General features: G+C 43.7%; 1 protein-coding gene across 1 annotated transcript; it reads right to left on the bottom strand.

Moving 5' to 3' along the window:
* Positions 1–690: 690 nt before the first annotated feature.
* On the bottom strand, positions 691–1,818 carry LOC125725261 (granzyme K-like). The gene is made up of 3 exons (XM_049002030.1): positions 1,702–1,818; positions 993–1,143; positions 691–859 (listed from the first exon to the last, which is right to left on the bottom strand). Exons 1-3 carry the CDS (start codon positions 1,754–1,756, stop codon positions 691–693), a joined length of 375 nt encoding a protein of 124 aa, XP_048857987.1. The 5' UTR covers positions 1,757–1,818.
* Between the last annotated feature and the right edge of the window lie 23,604 nt (positions 1,819–25,422).

The raw sequence follows: 25,422 nt of genomic DNA on the forward strand, positions 1-25,422 counted from the left end.
CCATTCCCACTTGTGAAAGGTGAAATGAGAAAGGTCAGCAATAGCTGTGAGGACAAAGGTTGGGGATGAAGGCATCAAATGTACTGTAAGGAACTTTCTTTATAATTCCTGATTCTACAAAACAGATAGGTTACCCCACTTTGAAATAGCTGTAGTGATACTAACATAGAAATTTAAAAATACAATGTGCTTCCACTATTTACTTTCGGTTCAGTCCTGCATTCCTCTCATCTCGAACATATCTGCCTTTATCATATGCATGTATGCAAAGAAATTAAGTAAACTGTTTTAAATCCATTTTTAAAATATTTTTTTCAGGAACATTTGAGCAAAGAATTATTGGAGGGCAAGAAGTTGATCCTTACTCCATCAAATACCAAGCATCGATTCAGTACAACCATCGCCATTACTGTGGAGGTACACTTATCCAGGCTCAGTGGGTTGTTTCAGCTGCCCATTGCTGGAGACCGTGAGTACTAAATCTTGTAAGAAAGGAAAGGAGAAAGAAAAAATTGAATGCAATACAATTGTACAAAAAACTGGTATTATCTTCTACCTGGAATTAGTCTAAAATGAGAAATAAATGGATTTTTTTTCAACAGGAGTTCTCTGATCAAAGTGGTTTTAAGTGAACATAGTTTCTCCAAAGAAGAAGTCCTTGAAAAAGGTGTACTGTAATACATTTTTTGATTAAACAAGTTCAATTGATTTTCTTACTTTTATCAGCATAATGTCATTGTTGAAAGTCTTGTAGTTGTAGTTGAAATGAACAAATATTTTGGAGACATTTAACTCTTGCTCAAATCCTTCTTCTTTGGAGAAACTATGTTCACTTAAAACCACTTTGATCAGAGAACTCCTGTTGAAAAAAAATCCATTTATTTCTCATTTTAGACTAATTCCAGGTAGAAGATAATACCAGTTTTTTGTACAATTGTATTGCATTCAATTTTTTCTTTCTCCTTTCCTTTCTTACAAGATTTAGTACTCACGGTCTCCAGCAATGGGCAGCTGAAACAACCCACTGAGCCTGGATAAGTGTACCTCCACAGTAATGGCGATGGTTGTACTGAATCGATGCTTGGTATTTGATGGAGTAAGGATCAACTTCTTGCCCTCCAATAATTCTTTGCTCAAATGTTCCTGAAAAAAATATTTTAAAAATGGATTTAAAACAGTTTACTTAATTTCTTTGCATACATGCATATGATAAAGGCAGATATGTTCGAGATGAGAGGAATGCAGGACTGAACCGAAAGTAAATAGTGGAAGCACATTGTATTTTTAAATTTCTATGTTAGTATCACTACAGCTATTTCAAAGTGGGGTAACCTATCTGTTTTGTAGAATCAGGAATTATAAAGAAAGTTCCTTACAGTACATTTGATGCCTTCATCCCCAACCTTTGTCCTCACAGCTATTGCTGACCTTTCTCATTTCACCTTTCACAAGTGGGAATGGTGATTACTAGAGCCCCAAAATATAACTGCTTGGTACTTTCAGTTGGATAATTAGATCCAGTATTAAATGTAATTGTCATTATTCTCTTTGACTATTCATTAAATTAAGTAAATGCTGTATTACATGAGAATTAATAGATGTATTGCTAATTATGTGATATGTTTGTTGATCAACATAATATTGAATGTTAACGTCAAGGGTAATATATTCTGAGGAAGGAATTAAATAAAGCACAATTACCTCTCAGCTTGAAAATCACAAGCAAGAGCACTCCAAGATGAAATCCGTTTTTCATATTTTGCAACTTGGCTTACCAATGTATAAGTGGCAATGACTTTATTAACTAAAAACACAAGATCAAGCAAAATAAACATTATGCTAACAGGAATATTTACAGAAATACATTTCCCTGGAATCAGTTAGAATTATTCTTAAAATGTATTGCTATGTATGACATAATTCCGTCATCCTACTTAAAGCCCATTTTCCTCTTTTCGGGCTAGATTCAGATACCTCTGTAGCAATTGGTTGTATCTCTTCACTTTTTCATCCAGATGCATAGCCGGCTGATTTATTAAACCCTGCATCTGGTGTTCGAGTTCACCCAGGGCCGATTCCCCGATGGTATGCGGGGTCGCCCTCTGGGTCAGCGTACGCAGTTGCTGGGGGCTGAGCATAAACATTTTCTTGACTTGGCTCATGTTGCTGGAAAAGGCTAGTTAGCCGTCTTACCGGCAAACAGGCTTGTAACGAATGGCAGAGCCACTGATAAGAGCGGTAATAAGAATCCTCCTTTTTGAAGAATTGCCACGCGTTTCCTAGCGACGCTGTTTTTCTTACATGCAAAAAGTTTAATCAATCTTTTCTGTTTCTTGAGTTTGGTAAATTGAGCTACGGTTAAAGGTATGCGACCTCTTATGAGATTGAGACAGATTTCGGAGAGAGCCAAAATTATGTCGTTAGATGGGTCAGCCGTAAGAATCTTTTTACGTTTCACCCCCCTCGTCCTCTGTAAAACTTTAAGGGTCGGCAGGTGTTTCCTGAGATGTTCGGACATAGCTTAGTAGTGATAAATCAATGGCTCGCCGGTAGAAAGACGATGGGTAACGACCCCGGTAATAATCCGGTCCTGAGTCGGAACTCTTCTGGGCACGTGGCTCTCAAATCGACCAATAAATAGCCGTGCGCGGGCCCTGTGGCCTCATGGTAGGCATCTAGAAAAAACTTTTTCTGCCAAGGAAACATTTGCTGAGCTGAAACTTTGATTTGCATTCTGTCTCGCACATTCTTAAACAGACAATAATAAGTCGTATTTAGGGCTATAGTCCTGCTGTACTTGCCCTGGTGAAATACGTTCTGCACCAGGTAGATGACCGAGATTTGACGGTGATGTCTGAACCTCGTGAAAGCTTCTGCCACGAGTTTGTTTTCGGACGCGGTGTCCATCAAATCATCGATGATTATCAAGGAGCCTGAGGGGAAGCGCTCCTCATCCTCCCAGCTTTTGGGAAGCCCTTGTATAAATTCAATTTCGCTGATCCGATCGCGTAGTTCATCATAAAGCGGCTGATGGGAAGCGAAACACCACACAATTTTTTTAACGGGGCCCCCTATGAAACAGTGACTCTGATTTAAAAGCATTTCTTTAGTGAAATAGGTTTTCCCCGAAGAACTTGCCCCTGCGATTATAGCCGTAAACGGGAGTTCTAAACGGTGATCAAAGTCGACCTCTCTCACGCCGCTACCCATCATTTTGCAAAAAAAAAAAAACACACTGACGAAACGGTAAATACTGCCCTAATCTTTTAAATCTTTCCGAGGACACACACACACACACACACACACACACACACACACACACACACACACACGTGCAAACCACTGCTGGAGGGGTGTCAGCTTTCACAGACACAGAGTGCATGGGTAAGTTTTTAATAAAAACTCTTGTGATAAATGTACAAAACATTTCAGTACACAAGTTTGAAAATAAAAAACATCTTACTAGGAACATTTTAAAAACATCTTAAAACATCTTTCATTTTTAAAAACATCTTACTATGAACATTTTAAAAACATCATACTATGATCATTTTAAAAACATCTTTGATTTTTAGAAAACATCTTTGTAAAAAACTTTTCATTTTTAAAAACATCTTACTAGGAACATTTCTCAGTTTAAAACATTTGTACATCTTACTTTGATTTTAAAAAACATCTTTGAAAAAAACTTTTCATTTTAAAACAAATGAACATCTTTGATTTTTAGAAAAAACTTTAAAAGCCCTTTTGCGATGCTGCTAGTTTTACATTTCAGTAACCGAAAGGCAGAGTTTCCCCGCTAGCCAGCAATCTGCGTTTGTCGTAGACGACCCTGACCTTTTTATCTAGAGGCCTATTAAACAGGCGAAAGCTTTTCATGTCGCGTTCGATTTTGTTGTACTGCGCCATTATAGCGGGGTTATTCCTACAACCTCCGATGTAGTTTTCAATCAATCCGATCATACTGTCAAAGTTTACCTTTTGACAGGTTTCGTAATTTAGAGTTATACCCTTACATTTCATTTGTGTTTTCCCGTTGTTGAGTCGGTAACAGTAACTTTTTGGTCCCAGCGCACCCCACGAAGCAATGTATTCGTCGGGGGCTAATTCGGACGTCAGCTCGCCCAGGTAATTGCCTAAGGTCGGGTCATATTCACCAGGCCTGCTTATGTACACGATGCTGTCGGTGTCGTGATACAGCACCCTCCGCCCCAATCTTTCCAGTTCTTTGTAAAGCGTCAACCGACCCCACGCGGTAGTTTGACACGCTATGAATATGTTAGTCTTTCCCGGCGGCACTTTGTAGGAAGACTTGAAACGCCAGCGGATGAGGGCGACCTCGTCGTTGACAAACGCGAAGCTGGAAATCTCGTACAGGTCCGAGCAGAAAAAATTAAAAAATTCCCCCGGGTCAGACACTATACATGTCTGGAGCATGTTGCTCCTCTGCGCCAGTTTACCCCACAGAGAGTTAAGCAGAAGTTTGGACACTTGCCGCTTCCCTTCATTAGACACTATCTGATCGGGCTCCAATTCGATCCCCTCACGCTCGAGATAGTTTTTTATGTACTCCCTGCGACCCACGTCATCGGTCGCGTCGTCGGGGTAGCCCGAAGCCTGCTGCTTCACTTTGAGAAAGGTTTTAATGTAATCTCTAAACAGGTCGCCGCTGGTCTGGGGAAAATGCCACACTTCGTGAATTTTAACGAGCGAGTACCCCCTGTCTAAAGCCAGATTTAGCTCCGCAGTTACCCACACGCCTATCAATGCCCGCTCTGCGTCGGAATGCCCGCAGGTCCCCTCCTGTCTGTTCTCGATCGCGCATGTCCTGCAGAGGGTAAACACTAGTTTCCCATTTGGCAGTCTGCTGGGTAGGACGGGGAAAAACAGCTCGCGCGGGGTGTTGACCGTGGCTTTGATCAGGCCAAAGTATTCATTCAGAGGCTTAAAATTCGAATGAATGATTTCCGGGTGCCCCACGGGGAATTCACATTTAGCCAGAGTGTACGGGTACAGCGACGTGAAATCCACGTAGCGGACGCGCTCTTGCCCCGTGACGTCGTAACGCAGGCGAATGGCCGACGTCCGACCCCCAAACAGAGCTTCTCGCGGCCTTAGGGGCTCAGGGGGCTCAAAGTCTGACAGGAAACGCTGTACCTGTGGGTCGTGAGTTTTAGCGTGACCCCATTCGTGTTCCCAGATAGATTCCACGTTCATATTAAACTCTTGGCGCAACGACTCGAGTTTTTCCCTTGTTTTAACGTACAGGGCACCGAAGCTCTCGCGGGTCAGGGGGCAGATATCGTGTTCGTTGTTGCAGGTAGGACAGCCGTGAAACTGACAACCTAGAAACTCGAAAGCCCATTTCTCCCCCTCTATCTCGGCGTATCCGTCTAAGTGAAAGCGCCCCACACTCACTTCACCCCCGCGCAGCGCGTGTCGAATTTCGATGCCGCGCGCGCGCCCGATGAATTCCAGCCACTGGATGGACACGCTCGAATAACTTTTGTATTGCCTCCTGTAATCCCATACATCCGGGATCGCGATCGTATCTCTGGGCAGGAAATTTGTCCTGTAAACTAGCAACGCGGCCGAAGCGATGGTGGCCGCGGAGAAGGGATCGCAACCCGTGAGCGTTTTAAACTCCCGCAGGAAGCGCAAGCAGCCCTCTCTCAGAATCTCCACGTCGTTCTTACAGTAAGCGATCATCTCTTTGTGAAAATTAAAGGTCTGGTGCTTTACAGCGTCGTACCATTGATAAAACTTGTCGCGTTCTTTGGTGGACATTTGATCGGGCCCAAATTGATCGGGAGGGGGGTAGGGTCCCACGTAACTAAAGTTTTCCACGTCTGTGAAATGATGCGGAAAATAGCCTTTTCGCATCTGAGTCGAGCATCCCATCGCATCGGGGATTTTTCTCAACGGCATGCTTAGAAAGGAGTGACTGTCGATGTACCTCTGCTCAAACAGGCTGTCCAGGATGAGAATGATTTTATTCCCCTGCGATACCACACGCGGTTCCACGCCTTCCTTCACCATCGCGTTCAGTATGATGTAATTATCGAATGCCTTACCGTAGTGACTAATGAAACAGACGCCTCTATAACAGGGCGCCCTGAAATGTCTGAGAAACTGTAGCGCGCAGTCGGGCCCCTCGGCGGTCATTGTCTCGTTCTGATCGGAGATGGCGCAGACGTACACCGGGATATGGGTACCCGACCTCTGAGATGTTTCAAAGTCAAAAAACACATATTCGGTGGCCTTTTTACGCCCCTCACCCCTTTCGGCCCGTTCCCCTATGTTAGGCTTCTCGGGTGGATTTAGATAGCAGAGATGTGGGGTGGATATGTCTGACACGGCCGTGTGGAGTTTAGCGTCGCAGATATTACATTTTTCCGCTTTACACGAGTGCGGTTTTGGGTTCTCGGGAGTGAGGTAGTATCTGAGCCCGCAGGCTTTGCATTTTCTGAACTTGTCACAGGGGGTAGCGAGCTCCCCCCTAACTGGGCAGACCCTAGGCGTACGGTGGCGCTCAAAGCAGGTGTCATTTAAACATCTGAAATTACAACGCTCACATAGTATCGCCGGTGTGCTTTCACCTTCTCTGCAATTAGTCTGACAGACGCTACAAAATTTTTCGCATTGATGAGAGTGAGGCGAATCGTACCCTTTGAAACAGCTCGGGCAAACGTACCCCACGCCTAAGAAGCCCTTTACGCTTTTAATGCCGTAAAAATGCTGATTGTGTAAAAAGAAATACACCGCCCGTCTACCGTCGCTAGGCGTGGGTGTCTGGTAAATTTGGAGATTGTTTGAATAAGGTTGTTGATAATACACCACTGCTTTGCAATCAATGATTTTCTCGAAATTGATAATGTCATTCAAAGCGACTGCGTGATCGGGGGTGAATCCCGCTTTCTCCTGTAACTCCAGGCCGAGCTTTTCAGCCTCGGCGTCAGTGAAGTTTTCGTGCAGCAGATGCGCCAAGTTTATGGCGAAACACGCGTTGGTGTTGTTATTAATGATAAACATGTGTCTGGCTTTTTTAGAAATTATTTCTGAAGCTAACATGGTCTGTAGTTTACGTTTGTTCGCACCGCCGCGTGGGATATTTATTACGTCTACGATTACTTCTAGGTTGGAATCGTTTAAAATCTCTTGATTAGACTGTACCAGGCGATCCAGCAGCTGCTGCAAGTCTGTCAGCTCCCCCACCCCATACCGTACAATTTGCGACAGCTCGTCGTTTAAAAAGTCAGCGCGCAGGGTGACCTGTATATAGGCTCCCCATACGGCGTAAGGAATCGCCTCATTCACAATATTTTGAAACCCCTCGATTACATTTTCATAGTACTCGCGGAAATTGCCTTCGTTTCTAGGTCGCGGGATATTTAGAATCCGCCTAATCTGTACGTTATTGAATCTGCGGCGATGAAGGACCCCGTCAGGCTGGGGATCCACGTCACCGACGGCACCGCCACCTTCCTGTTGAACATTTTCAAATTGTCCCAGCCCAAATTCATTTTCAATCTCCTCAGCATCGAGAAGAAATTCCACGTCTGACAAGGCCTCCCACAATTCAGAATCCGCGGGGGACCATGCGACCTCGTCGGTGGGGGGTAGCCCCGCTTCTGCTTCAGAACCCCTTTCATTTAACATGCTTGTTAATGTCTCTAAGGATGGGAGAAAACAGGGGTCCTGGGCCAGTGTTTCAGCAGACGCCGCTGGTGGCGAGTCGTGTTGAGCAGAGTAATCCGCATCATTTTCATTATTAGCATTGTTGATAATGGCTATTTCATTTAATAAGGCTTCGGGTATAGCCGCTGGGGGTGTTGCTCCGTCCATACCTGTTGATTCTCTCGCAGATTTTCTCTTGACCGGTCGGCGTAGTCTCTCTCTCTCTCTCGTACATAGAAAAAAAAAAAAAAAGAGAATACCTATTATTAGAATGTTATTTTTTAATTGAATAGCATTTTTATAACAGGAATAAAAGAAATAATATACTTACCGGGTAAGGTCTCGATGAAACTTTGGTAAGGCGTTGTGCCTCTAGGAGGAGGAAAAGGCCCCCCGCTCGACGTAATACAATTTAATTGTCTCTGTCACCCCATATCTGCACGGTCATGTATGACAAACAAAACTATAAACAGAATTTACTGGCGGGCAAATTGTCAGACTTGATGTATGACCAGGTGGTACGGCCTTGATGATGCTACTCGTGCCTGTGTAAGAAAATTATCTGTAATTTGGGACGTATGTGAAAACAAAACTTTAAACAGAATTTACTGGTGGGCAAAAGTGTCAGACTCGATGTATGGCCCGCGTGGCCGGGTAGGGGGGCGCCTCGATGGCCAGGTGGCACGGCCCTGCAGAATTTACTGGCGGACAAATTGACAGACTCGATGTATGTCTCGACTTATGACCTTTACAAATTGGCGCCATACGCCGATGTGATACAAACGCTCGCGTGAGGAAAAAACACACGGTCAAAACTAGCGCCGAGCGTTTTTATTGGACGATAGACCCTGCACCTCCTCCTCTCATTCTTTGCTCCAACTTTACCATTTTATCCCACAGTCTCTCACAGTTTCTCTCAGACTCGCGCAGCAGCACGCCTCTCAGCTCTCCCGCATCGCTCTCTCCGAGGATTATCCAAAGCCGTGCGGACCTTTCCGCGCTACCGCACCAGTATGTGAATAAGTCCTTTGCTGATTCTCCGAAGCCCGGGTACCTTACCACGCTACCGCACACCGTACGCTCGCGCTCCATCAGGTAACCCAGCCACGCTCACTCCCGCCCGCGCCCCACAAAATAATAATAATAATAACTTATTCAAATAACACACGCTCATAAGCACTCTCATCAATATCATTTTTAAAATAATACACACTCATAAGCACTCTCCTCAATATCATTTTAAAATAATAAACATTTAAAATAAGCATTTAAAATAATAAATAATTAAATCCAAATACCATTGCATCACTAACACAACCAACCCATGCCCCCTAAGCCACAATCATTTAAAATAATAAATAAATAATTAAATACAAATACCATTGCAGCAGTTACACAACCAACCCCCGGGGAAGAAGAAGACAAAAAAAAATATTTAAATAAATAATTAAATCCACATGCTATTGCGTCAGTTACACAACCAAGCTCAACCCACTACAACATAAGCTCCGCCCACTGAACTTTTGAACGTGACCTTTGACCCGACCTGTCATTTTGACGAAAGCGGTATTGCATCTCTCTCTCACAGGCAATATGTAATAAATCTGGAATATAGCTATATGACATAGTTTTTGATAACACCAGCATTTATTTTTTAGGCAAAAATGGCAGGCAGATCAGAACTGGCCAGATTTGATGTTGCAGCTTTTAATGAAAGACAAAACAAAATTAAAAAGTGGTGAAGTTTGAATGATTGTGTGTTTATTTCAGTTGTTGATGTTGATAAGATTGGTTTCCTCATACAAATACAACACACATGATGTTTACTTGAAATGACTGAAAAGTGATACCAGGATCAGGGGGTCAATAAGCTTTTAAGTAATAATGTGGATTGTGCTTGGGATAGAAGCTGCATGTTGTGTTGAAGAAAAGTATAGATTTTCATTTTACAAAATATTCAAATTAATTGTAATAATAATATTAGTGATGTTCATTTTTAGATGACATTAATTACATAACTAATAATACATTGAGAAGAAATGTTTTGATATTGTGTAGATGGAAAGACATGAAAGTGATGTGGAAAATCGCATCTTACCACTGAAACACATTGGTATGGGTGGTGCTAATAATAGTACTGCAGCCAGCCAGTAGGGGGCGCTTGACATGTAGTGTTTTCACCTTTTAGAGACATTTTGGTCTCCATGTTTTTTACAGTCAATGCTTTGATGACAGATTTGAAAGCAGTATGCATAATGCATCAGGACTCACACTGAAATTGCCTATATGTGGATATATTATGTAACATGGTTCTGTAGGAATGCTGGTACCTTGGAAACACACATATACAAATATACCTTATATGTGAGTTTGGATATGGGTGTGGCTGCAACTGGAGAGGCTTGTAGTACATATTCTGCAAAATTTTCATAATGGTTGTTGCTAATATTATGTAGAAAATATGACAGAGACTTGAATGCAAACATGGGTTTTGTTGGGAAAATATCAGTTCATGAAATACATTACTGAGGAAACTTTTACTTCTATTTAATACTTTTAGGCACACGTACATCACGAGGAAAATAAATATTATTTATAATAATTTATATACCGTGCAATGATTAAACATAAAAAAACTATAGCATAGAAAAATCGAATGATACTATCGGACAAAATGGCCATGGAAATGTAAGAGAGAGCGGTGAGCTGGAGACCAGAGTCTTGACCCTGAGGAGTGAAATAAAATATTTAATTTCTCTGTTGTGTCGCAAACCTGACAGATACACTACTTGTCAAAAAGAAAAGAACTTACTTCCTCACGCATTTCTAAAAGGATGCTTTTGTCAAATCCCTCCAACTCACTGAAAAACCACAGATCAAGATCACATATTATGGCCTAAATAAAAATATAATATAGATATATAATATACACAGTTCATGGTGCATTTTGTAATACTCAAGACACACCAAGGCCATGCACAGTGTATACTGATAAAAGGGAGGGGAAAAACACTTCAATACATTCTCTGTATCACAAGTGTTACGTCCAACAATTCAAGGTGGTCTCTCTTACAATTGTCACGCGCGCTCGTCCGATCCTCCCGTGTGCCACGCCCCCTCGTTAACCTCGTGTGGAATCTCCATGTCATTCGCTGTTTCCAGTTGTTTTCATTAGTTCTATGTATTTAACTCCGCGTCAAAATATATTTTCCCCGTCCAGTCATTTAAGTCCCTACTTCTATTGTCCTGTGTTCCTAGCTGGTTTCCAGATTCTCCATCTTCCTGCTCCTGCTTCTCCGATCCGTGACGTGACAACAATCAACATGAACGCGCCACAGTCCACAGAACCAATCTGTTGAGGAACATCCTGCAAAATACAAAATAACACTAACGAAAACATTTCTTACAATTCTAATACAAATGTGACGACAGAAAATGCTGAAATCCACTTTACCATGTTTTTCAAGTATTTTCCAGTGTCCTGGGCTTATTCGGTTTGTCAGTTTGCTGCAAATAGAAATTTGGAATTGTCAGGGGCAACATAACTACAGCTTTTCGTGAAACGGGATTAAAACTCTATGTATGAATTAATGGACACACAGAAGACCTTTTGTCACATTTGTAAATGTTTCACTGTTGTGCTACATCTGGTTGTGAGTGTTACCGAGAGCGTATGACAGTCTCTGCCCCAATTGTCGTCAGGAATGAAAGAAGAAAATGATGATTAAAATATTAAAAAACAACAAACGATACGACTTAAATATTATAGCATTTATTGTACAATATACTATACATATGATCAGGAGCGCACATAACTGCATGGTGCGCAAGTACGCATTCCCCGTACACGCGGGGCAACTCCTTGTTGTAGCAGCGGAAATGCGTATTTATTTTATGTGCATTCACGCTGTTATGACAAGAAATTACCGTGCATCTTAACATTTAGGCTAATTTGTAATTCTTTCGCGGCATGAAGGCTAAAATACACAATGATTTCTTGTCATAACAGCGCGAATGCACATAAAGTAAATACGCATTTGCGCTGCTACAAGACATTACCACGCGTATCGCTTTAGACAGCGAATGAGTACTTTCATATCAGTTATGTGCCCCCTGCATATGATCATTTTTGCATATAAAATAAGGGGGGCGACTTACGCAGGGTTGCCAACTTGGGTCAGCTTGTTGGCATGAGATTTTCAATTCGGGACAAGCCTACACACGTATTCACATTTATATAACAGTTTCATTACTTTGTAAATAGTCTTTATGGTTTGCAAACTGCCGAAACGCTTCTGATGCAGCCAGTTTTAGGTTTTAAATGGATTAATGGAGATTCTCCATAAGATTTATTGCTGTGAGCGTTTGAGTCGGAAAGCCCGAGTCTCGCGCCACATACGTCAGAGTGGCAATCTGCTTACAGTCGAATCAGAGCCGAACGCGGCCGAAAGTCGCCGACGAGCTGCATAGTATCGCATTGTCTGTTATGGTACGAATGGGCGTCCGTGACAACAACTTGATTGCTTTTGAATCACATGTACTTATCTTCTCAAACTGCTTTCGAGCATCTTAACGACTGGTTGCATTTTGAAGTGTCTTGCCATCTAAAGAATGGAGAACAAAGAAATAAACATAGTTAAGATTAAAATTAAACTTACAATTAAAGTAAAAATAACAACGAAGGAAGGTGTCATTAAGAAGACAGATGACACAGACAAGCCCCGATCGACACGGAGGGTGCCTGACATGCCGAAGGTAAAGCCCTGGCTTAAGAGACCTTATTAGAACACGTTAATTATAGCATAAAATGTGTTATATCAATAATCTTTCCTTGTTTTAACAATCGGCTGTCCAGACTGGAAGAGAAGAAAATCACCAGGGCCAGAGGGTTCGTCCGTGGAGCGGGAGGGACAGGCTACCCACGCTGGAGGAAGAAGGAGCGACGAGGAGGAGGCCCCAGCTGAAGTTCCTCCGTCGTCCGGACAGCAACGGCTCCTGCGATCTACAACCAGAGAGAGGCCAGGGGCAGCGTCAGCGATCGGCGGAACAGCAACTCCTGACAAGAATACATGGACTCATGGGATATGGCCGGAGAAGGAGGACTGACTGCAGAGACATTGTTCCTGATGGACTTGTGGGTTATGGGCGGGGACAGAGGGATAATAGCGATGTTGTTGATGGACTTGTGGGTTATGGGCGGGGACGGAGGGATAATAGAGATACTGTTTAAGTGTTAATGTACAAAAGAGATAGGATAAGATAAGATAAGATAGGATAAGTTAAAATAGGATAAGATATGCTAAGTTAAAATATCATAAGATAGGCTAAGTTAAAATAGGATAAGAGCTTTACAATAAAACATATACTTACTTTTCAAACTGTGTCTTTGTCATCTCTTCATTGTTGTGTCTGTCTTTGATAATTTCGCACCGTTAATTTATATCTGACACTCTCCTAAATGTCAATAAGCAGAGACAGAGGAATGGGAGGTAGGTACGGTTAAGTTAAAGGAAATGATAAAGTATCAAAATTACAGAGTTACCTTATTTTGACGCAGAAAGAGTCATTTCCGTGTTACTACCACCTATAAGTTAATGGCTGCAAATGTTTTATAGATTTAGTCCGGTGCACTCTGTATCCATGCTAACTAGCTAGCTAATGTTAACATGACGCAGTACAGTCTTCCAGCTTGGGGATTCCCACCCCGGTCCGTGGCCAGTATTCCGCAGGGGGGTTTGCGGAGGGGTTGGTTGCAAATGCAAACGCATCCCTTCATGTTCGTGCGTTGTGTTCGGATGTGAAAATAAAAAAATCAAATTCAATGTTTATGTCATATTATACAAGATAAGACTGTAAAATAGTTTGCCCTGCATATGGATGCCATGCAGTCAGAGTATGATCAAGATAGGGTGTGAGTGTGGAAAAAAGACAAATGTAACAGTATTTGAGGGAAGAGTGAGAAGGAGGGAAATGTAAGGAGAAGGAGGTTCTTCGGAGCTCCGAGATGTGATTGGCTGTAATAAATCTGGAATATAGCTATATGACAGTTTTTGATAACACCAGCACTTGTTTTTAGGCAAAAATGGCAGGCAGATCAGAACTGGCCGGATTTGATGCTGCAGCTTTTATTGAAAGACAAAGTGCTGAAGTTTGCATGACTGTGTGTTTATTTCAGTTATTTTATATTGGACTCAAGGATTGGTTTCATCATACAAATACAGCACAGATAATGTTTACTTGAAATTACTGAAAAGTAAGTGATACCAGAATCAGAGGGTCAATAAGCTTTTAAGTAATAATGTGGATTGTGCTTGGGATAGAAGCTGCACGTTGTGTTGAAGAAAAGTATAGATTTTCATTTGACAAAATATGCTAATGAATTGTAAAAACAATATTAGTGACATTCATCTTTAGATGACATTAATTACATAACTAATAATACTTTGAGAAGAAATGTTTTGTCATTATTTTCTATTATCATTGCTTCTTACAGTAAATTATTCTTGATGCCCCCAGTCGGTAGCCCATGTATGTAAAATATGTGGGTAGGATGCCGGTTAAACCCCCCGATTCACGTGCAGCATTTGATCACAGTTGACCCCATTCATGCTGGGCAGAGTCATCCCGTCTTAGCAGAGTCCTACTGAAGCTGTCTGTGAGCTTATTCTCCAGGTCTCACTGGCTTTTGTGTGGCTCCCCACACTTCTGTCACAGTAGACAGTCCTGCCTGCCTGCAGCTTAATCAATGAAGCGGCTCTTTCCTTGCATATAATTAATGCAGCAGCTATTTACTTGCATCTATCACTCAGGCGGCTGCTTCCCTGCATGTGACCTACTACAGTGTTTTATAAGGTGTTTCCTTTGCTGTTCTCAGTCTCTGCCCCAATTCCCCAGTTTCTTTCGCAGTTTTTCCTGCCATCTCTGCCACAGCTTCAGCTGCATTGTCTGCAGTCTCTCCTGCACTGTCTGCTCTGGCTGCAGCTCTGCCTCTTTCAGCCCCCCCCCCCCCCTCCTATGGCTCCTGCTGCAGCCAAACCCCCCGCAGTTACACCCACTATTCCTACTACTGCTCCTGCCCCTAATTCCCAACGGCCCCAGCATCAGCATCTCCTGCTGCCCCTAATGCCCCAGCTCACTCTCTCTCTTGCTCTTCTCCTGATCTCAGACTCCCCTGCTTCCTCTCCTCTCTCCTCCATCTCTTCTTTTGTCATTTTCACCTCCATTTCTGCTATGACCTGGAGTGATTTATTTGTGTAATTACTGCTGCCATTGTTTGCCACCATGTTCTCTATAGTTGTCAGCAGCTGTTTAATCTGAAGGCTGTTACTCCTGTACTCTGATTCATCCAGGTTTCCATCAGAGCTTGAAGGTCTTCCTGACCCTTGGCCTGGTTCCTGATCAGGTGTGATGAACTTTGTTCTAACAGCCAGTTCTTCCAGTGTCTGAACAGCCTGTGATTCCCCAGCTTCTCTCCTCTCTATCATCACTTGCTGTAGTTGTTCCATGATCTGCAGACTGAGCATTTTTATCTTTTCTGTTCCAGTGCTTAGAGTGAATGACATGGACTCGGCCTCCACACTTATCAACAAGTTCCTTCAGATCCTTGTTCTCCTTCACATATTCCTCAGTGGTTTGGTTTTCTTTAAGCTCATCAGCCTGTGTGAAGAGGACACCTGTGTGTTTCAGGGCTTCCTCCCCAAACCACTTCAGTACCATCTTCACTGACTCGTTCTCTTCCCCCAGGATAACATTTCCTGTGCTGCTCTTCCCAGATCCTGTTTTTCCCAAAAGCACAATTCTTACTTCAGAAGGTGCTTTGGGAGAGAAACACGATATCAGTTACCATGAATATTATACATTTGTGTCAGTTTGATTGAAGACTCATAGCAATGTGCTACAATCAAGCCTGTCAGCAGGAGGCACCGTGAATGTGGTTATAATGAACATGAACATGCCATATTACTGTGGAAATTCTCCAGCAGGTCTTTAGCATGTCTTGGGTGCAGCTACTTTATTCTGTCAGCAGATGGCAGTGCAGAGCCACACAAAGTATGAGCGCATGGGAAAGAGACTGACAGTCAGAGGTACTTATTCAACTCATTTTATTACTGAACACAGATATTTCATCTGTCTGCTTATCCAAAGGAAAACCTCATTTCTATACATAGTTTGTTTACCTGAACACTGACAGAAAAGCTTAGACATGCAGCCACTCTTAGCAATTTCACGACAGATGCTTCTGTCCAGCTCAGTGGATGTCAGTCTGGCTCAGGGGTCGGCAACCGAATTAAGAAGAGCCACTTTTCGGAAAAGAAGCCAGAGAATTTTACTGGAAACAAACATTTATTCCAAACAGATTAGCGACTTTTTATACATACCAACGACAGAGTAAAACAATTTTCAATGTTTCATGGACTTTTTAAGAAAAACGGCATGTTTGCCCTAATTTTATTAATTATATCGTTATAAGCCTATAAATTAAGGAATGGAAATTCACTCAAAAAATGCAATATGCTGTTTATTAAGAAGATAATTCCTTCATATTTTTGCATTATGTATTCAAAAAAGTTTATAAAAACAGTTGAAAACAGTTGAATTAGATCGAGCCCATTATGTAACTGGAACCCCTCCCACATGTAAACACATTGACGCGCTACAGCGTTGGTTTGTTGTCTGAGGCTGTGATACTGACCACAAACACATTCTCAAATTTCACTGCACCAATCACAGCATATGCAGGCAGAAAAATGACAGCAAACAACATTCAGCATTAGACTCTAAAACCGTCTGTAATGTCTGTGTTTATCCAGTGGACCATAAACTAAAATAAGCTTTTTATTGCCCAATTTTTATATTAGATGAGACTAAAAATTGAGAAATATCTATATGCACAAGTAGTTTTTCCTGATAAGGATATCAAGACTGTCAGCATTTACACATCAAATTATGACATATCTGAGTAGCCCAGACTGTCCGGAAAACAAAGCCGTACAGCATATGTGGCTGACTAATGTACATACAGTGTCCATCCATCCACATGCGGGTCATTGTTGCAGGGGAGCCTGGGCCCATCCCAGCCAGTACAGGGCAGGGGTTCACCCTGGGTGTGACGTGCATCAGAAATACAAATTTAAAGTGATCGATATATTAAACAGTCTGGGACATTTCGAATATTACTGTATATTTCCAAAATTTAATGATAAATTAAGCTTTCTTTTGCTTTGAGAAATTTAAACAGAAAGTTATAACTCTTTTCTGTTATGTTTCAGTGTGAGCCTCTTTTGTCTGTGAATATACTTTGACCCATCGACTGTATAAAACATGGACACTTGTCTGCATACACACAGGTGCATCCTGCCATTCTGACACTATTCTTTGGTAAGTTTTATATTTACAGAAGACATAAAAATGACAGGGCTGAATTATTCTGTTGCCGGCCGGGGGGTTGGGTTTGATTATAACCACCACCAAGTGTTATAACAGAACCATGTCAGGACACTAGGGGGCACTAAAGCATTGGGTAAGGGGAGATACAGGAAAAGGAGAGGATACAGAAGTAAAAGGCTGAGCCTGAATGCATCTGTGGTAGTGGTCTGTTGGAAATTCTAAGATTCACAGCAGAATATTATACATGGGGTCAGAAGATCGGCAGCAGGAGCCCGTGAGTAGAAAACCAACATTAGTTTGAAGGTCAGAGGAAATACAGAGGATCTGGCAATACTAGGGCCTGCTACAGTAAGTGAGGGAGCTGGCCAGCTTACAGATGCGTTTCCAAGAGGGGGAGCAAAGAAAATAACATGAGAGGTGGAGCAGATATTTTCAGTAGAACCTCTAGGAAGCTTCAATTTTGACAGGCCAAGCAGCTGGACTTAGTTCCTACGATGCTCTGAGTGACTTTGAGGAGCTTCAGGAATATCTGAAAAGACTGAGGAAGACCATTCAACTCGCTGCTGTACATGACTGGGGAGAAAAGCAATGACATGCTGGTTTTGTCTGAAGAACTGAAATAGTTTGCAGAGACATTTACATTTACATTTACAGTATTTGGCAGACGCCCTTAGCCAGAGCGACTTACATAAGTGCTTTAAGACGCTGCGATGAATTTTTCCGATACTAGCTCAATAAGGACCCAGGCTATGAATACCATCTATCTGAACACTGTTGAGAAAGTGCAACAATAATTAATTTTTTTTGTACACATACACACACACGGAAAAGAGCTGAGTAAGAATACAGAGTACTACTTCAGGTATTTCTGAAAAAGGAAAGCTTTGAGTTGTCGCTTGAAGACAGCCAAGGTTTCTGCTGTTCGGACATCAAGGGGGAGTTCATTCCACCAACTAGGCGCCAGGACAGAGAAGAGCCGAGATGTGTGTCGTCCTTGTGCCTTGAGGGGTGGTGGGACCAGTCTAACAGTGCTGGAGGATCGGAGAGATGGGGGTGCAGTACGGGGTGTGATGAGGTCTTTTAGGTAGGATGGTGCCAGACCATGTTTGGCTTTGTATGTGAGCATCAGTGTTTTAAATTTGATGCGGGCAGCTACAGGAAGCCAGTGGAGAGAGCGCAGCAAAGGAATGGTGTGGGAACTTTGGAAGGTTGAAAACAAGTCGAGCAGCTGCATTCTGAAGCAGTTGGAGGGGACAGATGGCACGCAGTGGTAAACCCGCTAGAAGCGAGTTGCAGTAGTCCAGGCGTGAGATGACGAGGGACTGGACGAGTATCTGGGTAGCCTGAGTGGAAAGAAATGGACGTATCCAAAACCAAAAGCCCTGGCTGAGTATTTTATTATTAAACACATTATAATATATGTGAGAGCAAATTTTAACAGCCGAAATCAACAGGCAGGTGAATCAGCAGGAAGTTGTATTATAAGACAGAGTTAGCTGAGGTGGCATCACCATATGCACTGTCAGCCCCTGGACATGGAGCTCTGTACACATGGAGGTGAGAGTCAGCTTGGCAGCAAAGGGCAGCCACCTGCAGTGGCACCTATGGAGCTGGGAGTTAAGGGCTCTGCTCAAGGGCCCAGAGACATGTGGCTGTTCTGCCAAAGCCAGGCTGGATCGAGCAACCTTCCGATCTTCCGAGGCTTAGCCCACTCTGCCTCATATTAGGATCTGTGTGGACCTAACAAGACTCAATGGAAGTGTCTGCTGAAAGAGGCACATACTCCCAGCTGTGGATGACACACTTGCCAAACTGGACGGGGCAGTAGCGATCTCCAAACGGGATGCCTGATCGGGATTCTGGCAGATACCCTCATATAAAGACTCCCAGCCCTTGATGACCTTCATTACACTCCTTCAGCAGGTACTGTTTTAACAGACTGCCTTTCGGGATCTCCTCGGCACTCGAGCACTTCCAGCTGAGAATCTCTCGGATTGTTTCAGGCTCACCTAGAACAATGTGCTATACTGATGACATTTTGGTAATTGGCAAATATATGCAAAGTTCCCCAGAAGTTTGAGAATGCAGACCTCACTCTAAATGAACACTGTGAGGTCAGAGTGAATGAGTGAAGTTCCTGGGACATAAAATAAGCGTAACAGGGACTGGGGTGAATCCCGACAACATTAAAGCCATTATCAACATGCTCAAACCTCAGAGTACTGAAGGAGTGAGACGCATCGTGGGGATGGTGAACTACATTGGCAGGTTTTCTCCCTGCCTGCCCCCAGCCAGATGGAGAATACAGACCAGTGATGTACATGTCTGTGTAGGAGTCTGACTCCCAGTGAAACCCGATACGCACTGATCAAAAAAGAGAAACTCCTGTGTCAGCAGATGCATCGTCATACAGCCTTGGAGGAGGGCTAATGCAGAGGCAGCCAGATGGAGAATACAGACCAGTGATGTACATGTCTGTGTAGGAGTCTGACTCCCAGTGAAACCCGATACGCACTGATCAAAAAAGAGGCCCTTGATGTGACACGGGCCTGTAAGTGAATGATCATATGTCTCTTGGGATTGGACGTCACGGTGCATACAGACCACAAGCTCCTGATCTCCTTGATAGGTTCTTGACCACTTGATGACTTTCCTCGAGGAACTCAGACTCAGACTGAGGATGAAAAGATTAAAATAAAGAATCATTCATGTTACAGGAAAACAACAGGTGGCAGCTGGTGTGTAACCACAAGCTCCACTCGGATCCGAAAACACAAAGGAGAGTGACACACTGGGAAGGGAGTGTGACACACTGGAAAGGGAGAGTGACACACTGGAAAGGGAGAGTGACACACTGGAAAGGGAGAGTGTGGAGTCCATATCGATTATGTCATGGAGCACATACCTGTGACAGAAAGAGTTTTTTTGTCTCTTAATTCTTGCAATTCCATTTCACATTTTCTCAGCTCAATGTTTTTCTTGGGAGGAAACATGTGCTGATTCCAGAGTTTTAATTTTCTGTTCTAGTTCTGTCTCGAGAGCTTTTCCCTTTTTCCTTTTGTGTGCTGAATATGAAATTATTCTACCTCCAGTTACAGCCTTTGACGTCTCCCAGAGTCTGTAAGCAGAGATACCAGGCAGGTCATTTTTTTCAATAAATGTTGTCCAATCTTTTTTAATAACTTCTAGAGACTCTGAGTCCGTTAGTAATGATGTATTCAGTCTCCACCGTGTAAAAGGTGGTGCACTAACTTTTACAGTGACCACATTTTTCTTAAGACGCCTTAAGGCGACGGTTGTTGTGCTGAGCAGCAGAACATTTCATAAACATCTACATTAAGTGCTTTTGCAGGCAGGTTCTCAGTGCTGAGATCAGCTAGATTCCACAGACGCTCATCTGCCATGGCTGATCGCTGGTGATTTTTTACAAATTTCAACGCTGAAAAGCTGCACTCACACCCTGCAGTCCTCACTGGCAAAACAACAGCAATCTGACACAGAGGATAAAGTCCAAAGAAGACGTCCCTAAAGGAGCCAGGATCCTCACTGACTCTGTCAGACTGCATGGCTTCACTTTACTATCTGCTCTGTTTCTTTCCAGTCTTTATATCTGCTGTATCTCACTTTCCAAGCCTTGCAGATCAGAGCCACCTGCCTGAGCCACTAACAAAAGCAGCTCCTCCTTTAAGAGTCGTTGTCTGATGGCTTAGTGCTTGTATGCCGCTCATTATGTTACAGCTGGAGTTTGAGAAGCACCTGTCCATCTCCCTCATCATGGACTCCATGGCGGAAATAAATGCTCCTTTTCTGAAGGCGTCTTTGCTGTTAGCATGTCTTTGCTGTCCAGGTGTAGATGTGACAAGACGATCATGTGGTCTGCTTGAGGTGTGTTTGGTTCTTTTTGGTTTGACAGTGGCAGGAATGTGGCAATCACTGCATGTTTCAGTCACTGTACCCACAGCTCAGTAAAGCTGTCCTCTTTGCTATGTTCTCCAAAGGTCTGTCTGAGGGTGTCAGTCAGGTCGGCTGCTTTGCGAAGATCAGCCTTAGGTGACTGCAGCACGTCTGGCAGAAACTCTGCTTGACCGAGCACCTTTCTGAACACTACAAGGAGCCCTACAAAACTCAAGTCAATCTGAGACTGCAGTCCTCTGGCTTCTGCAGCTCTCTGGGGATTCGGCATCATCTAAAATCTCACCTGGCAGCCTTAGTCCAGCACTCAGCCTCTCTGTAAGGTTTCTACACGCAGCACGACAGCAGGCCCATCTAGTCTCACTGAGCCTTTGCAGTTCCCCTGGGCCCCACTGAACATTTCTTTCTGTACATCCAGCCATGTCTTGTGAACATATGAGCCTGACATGAACACATACAGTCTTTCCAGCAAAGAGAAGAAAACATGCAGCTACAGGGACATTTTTCACATAGTCAACAATGACAAGATGCAAACAGTGTGGGCTGCAGTGAACATAAAATGCATATCTGGCAACCTCTCTAACTCCTGTTTGGACCCCAGAGCATCTGCAACTCATGACCTTCACTGCTTTGGCCACCAGCTTCTCTCTGTATTCCAGCCCATACTTATCCAGACATAGAATAGAATAGAATAGAATAGAATAGAATAGAATAGAATAGCTACTTCATTGTCATTCAGAACATACACTGGTTAGTGCACATCAGAGCAAAATTACATTGCATTGACTCATCATCGGCCCAGTAGAGTGTATAAAAAAAATATAAAGTGGAATTAACATAGAATATCCATAAAAATATATTAACAGCACTATAGCAGCAAACACCAGTGTACATCGCCGTTTCAGACATATTGCAGTAGACAATTAAAAAAAAAGCAATTCTTGAAAGTGACGTGTGGATGGATGGAGAGAGGCGGAGTGTGTGTGTGTGTGTGGGGGGGGGGGGGCTGCCATGAGGTATTGAGAGTTCAGGAGTGTAAAGCTTGAGTAATTAATCTATTACAGAATCTGATTGTCCTGGTCCTGATGCTGCAAAGCCTCTTCCCAGAGGGCAGCAGGGCGAACAGTCCGTGGTGGGGGTGGGCGGAGTCTCTGATGATGTCACAGGCTCTGCTGAGACAGTGTTTGTGCGCAATGTCCTGGATGGATGGAAGAGAAGTCCCGATGATCCTCTCTGCAGGCCTCACCACTCTCTGCAGCCATTTCCTGTCTTAGGCTTTCGAGCTGCCAAACCAGATGGAGATACAGCTGGTCAGCACGCTCTCTATGGTGCCTCGGTAGAAGGTGCTGAGGATGGGAGAGGAAAGCTCTCTTCATCCGGCGCAGGAAGTGCAAACGCTGCTGAGCCCGTTTAACCGGTGATGTTGTGTTTGGTGACCAGTCCAGATTGTCAGTTATCTGCACCCTCAGGAATCTGACGCTGCTGACCACCTCCACAGCACTGTTGTCAGTGACGAGTGCTGAATGACTGGGCTGTTTCCTCCTGAAGTCCATGATCATCTCCCTGGTCTTCTCCACATTCAGGATCAGGCTGTTGTCACTGCACCATCCCACCAGTCTCTTCACCTTCTCTCTACAGGGCAAGTCGTCGCTGTTCCTAATGAGACCCACTAATCTACTTTGGATTAAGCCTGAACACCACCTCTCACCCCCCATCACAGACGCCCCGCCATAACACTGCCTTAATATATTACCTGCACTGAAGCCCGTTTGGAGCGAGGTGTTTCAGTGCTGCTCCGGTCTCCTCCCACAGTCCAAAGGCGTGCAGGGTTGGCTGATCGGTGTCTCTGAATTGGCCCTGAACTTGTGTGAGTGTGGCTGTGTGAGTGTGTGCTCCCTGCGGTGTGTTGGTTCCCAGCCAGGGTTGGTTCCCGGCCAGGGTTGGTTCCTGCCGAGGGTTGGTTCCCCCCGGGGTTGGTTCCCGCCCAGGGTTGGTTCCCGCACAGGGTTGGTTCCCGCCTGCGCCTGTTGTTCCTGGGATAGGCAAATCTATATTATTCTATTATAAATTTATAATTAGTTACATCAAAGGCATTTGGGTAGCTTGCAAACCCTACAGACTATTTACAAGGTAATAAAACTTTTACATACATGTAAATGCGTGTGCAGATTTGTCTCGAATTGAAAATGTCACAGCAGCCAGGAGACCAAAGCTGGCAGCCCTGTGAACCTCTGACATATATGTAAATAAGCGGGAAACCTTTTCCTGCCACTGAATTAGCTTTCATTAGTGTGTCATTCAGGCCACACACTGGTTTGTGTTAAATTTGCCAGACAAAAAATAAAGATCAGGTTAAATAAAGATGCGACTCAAAAATGCCTGAGTGATTCGGTGTCCAAGGCCTGTGAGATACTGGCACCATATCCAAGGGGCCCCATCGCGGGGACCCAGATAAACAGCTTTTGGAAATGGATTCATGCATTTCATCTAACTCAGTACAGAAAATCACCTCCAGACATCCAGACAGGAAGGGCCATGCTGCATTTAATCGTAAGCTTGTTAAGGTATAGAGGCCTTCATAAATGTCAAGTTTTGCAAAAACAATGAGGTCAATCCTCTTTGAAAGCTGCCAGCTGGGAAAGTATGTTGGATTATTGAACAATTCATACAGTAATAACTGCTTAAACAAGCTGATTTATCAATCTGTTTTATAATAATACACTTGTCCTTCCTGAATAACCCCTCACCCTGTTGAATACAGTGATCTGATGCCCATTGCTAATGTATGGCGTGCAGCACTTGATACTCACAGGATGCTAATTCATTGCATGGAGATTTCGGTTCACTAAAATTTTCTTCATATTGTGTGCGGTAAGTGCAATAACCAGAGGAAACCTGGTAATCTACTCAAACACGTCTAGGTCTGATTTACAGTCAAGATAAAATGTTATTTACTGATTTTCAAAGTGTTCTCTCATCGGTAACACTTTATAAGCACAAATAATGTAGTATTATGCTGTTACTTTTGTATTAATTAACCACAAACTAAGTCTTAGTCAGCAGCTTGATTTTGTCCGTAAATATGACCGCTGCACACGCTGCATCGTACCGCAGCTGTCATGGATTTTTAAAGGTCGCCAGCAGGAAACGGCAACATCACGTTCATCTAAAACGGGAAAGTGCTGAACTTCAGCGGCGCGATGTCTGTTCCTGTAAAATATATGGATGATTTATGGCTCATAATATTATTATTTTTTTTATTATTATGAAAGAATGCAAATGACTGCTAGTTACAAACTTGCATAAAAAGAAATGTCCCGTTAAAATGGAGTAATCATGGTATTTCATATCGCGCATAGATCCGCTTTCTTATAATTTAATTCTGATCCTATTTTATTTAGTAATCTGTGTTTTTTCTCCCCCTAGTGGCGTCCATGAAAAGTACACATTGTTTCCGGAATGATCGCTTTTCTGTGAATTGACGTGACCAGTGGATGTAAGAAATATGACAGCAGTTTGATAGAGAGACATTATAACTGACTACAGTCATTTTATAGAATGTTAATCTGCAAAAGCAAATGAATCCAATGGTGGATTGTCAATGGATGTCTGTGTATATTTTTACACGTCTATTATTAATGATAATGCATGCAGAAAAACTTAGTGGCTTTTGCCAGCGGGGGAGGGGTTCTATCTATGTATCAATTTATCTGAGTCAGACAGATAAGTGGGGGCAGAGGAGTAAGGGTGCATGGGCATGTGCCCCCTCTGTCTGAAGGAGGAGCATCCAGACATACAGTGGGCTGGGGGTGGCAAGGGTGCCTGGGCACCTGTCCGTCCTGTCTGACGGGGGCAAAACCAGACCTTTTACATTGGGGTGGGGGTGGCAAGGGTGCCTGGACACCTGTCCGTTCTGTCTGAGGGGGGAGTAACCAGACCTTTTTCAGTGGGGTGGGGGTGGCAAGGCTGCCTGGGCACCTTGTTGTTTTGTCCGACAGGGGAGCAACCATACCCTTTTCAGTGGAGTGGGGGGGTAAGGCTGCCTGGGCCCCTGTCCCATCTGCCTGACGGGGGCAAAACCAGACCTTTTACAGTGGGGTGGGGGTGGCAAGGCTGCCTGGGCACCTGCCCGTTCTGTCCGACGGGGGCATAACCAGACCTTTTACATTGGGGTGGGGGTGTCAAGGCTGCCTAGGCACTTGCCCATTCTGTCTGACGGGGGAGTAACCAGACCTTTTCCAGTGGGGTGGGGGTGGGAAGGCTGCCTGTGCACCTGCCCGTTCTGTCTAAGGGGGGAGTAACCAGACCTTTTCCAGTGGGGTGGGGGTGGCAAGGCTGCCTGGGCACCTGCCCCTTCTGTCCTACGGGGGAGTAGTCAGACCTTACACAGTGGGGAGCGGTTGGCAAGGGTGCCTGGGCACCTGCCCGTTCTGTCTGACGGGGGCA

Source organism: Brienomyrus brachyistius, unplaced genomic scaffold (assembly GCF_023856365.1).
Source record: "Brienomyrus brachyistius isolate T26 unplaced genomic scaffold, BBRACH_0.4 scaffold63, whole genome shotgun sequence".
In the NCBI taxonomy this organism is placed as follows: Eukaryota; Metazoa; Chordata; class Actinopteri; order Osteoglossiformes; family Mormyridae; genus Brienomyrus; species Brienomyrus brachyistius.

Coding starts and splice junctions, on each gene's coding strand:
- LOC125725261 (XM_049002030.1), bottom strand. CDS start 1,756: ATGAAAAACGGATTTCATCTTGGAGTGCTCTTGCTTGTGATTTTCAAG. Junction 1,144..1,701: donor TGTGATTTTCAAGCTGAGAG/GTAATTGTGCTT, acceptor TATTTTTTTCAG/GAACATTTGAGCAAAGAATT. Junction 860..992: donor GCTGCCCATTGCTGGAGACC/GTGAGTACTAAA, acceptor TTTTTTCAACAG/GAGTTCTCTGATCAAAGTGG.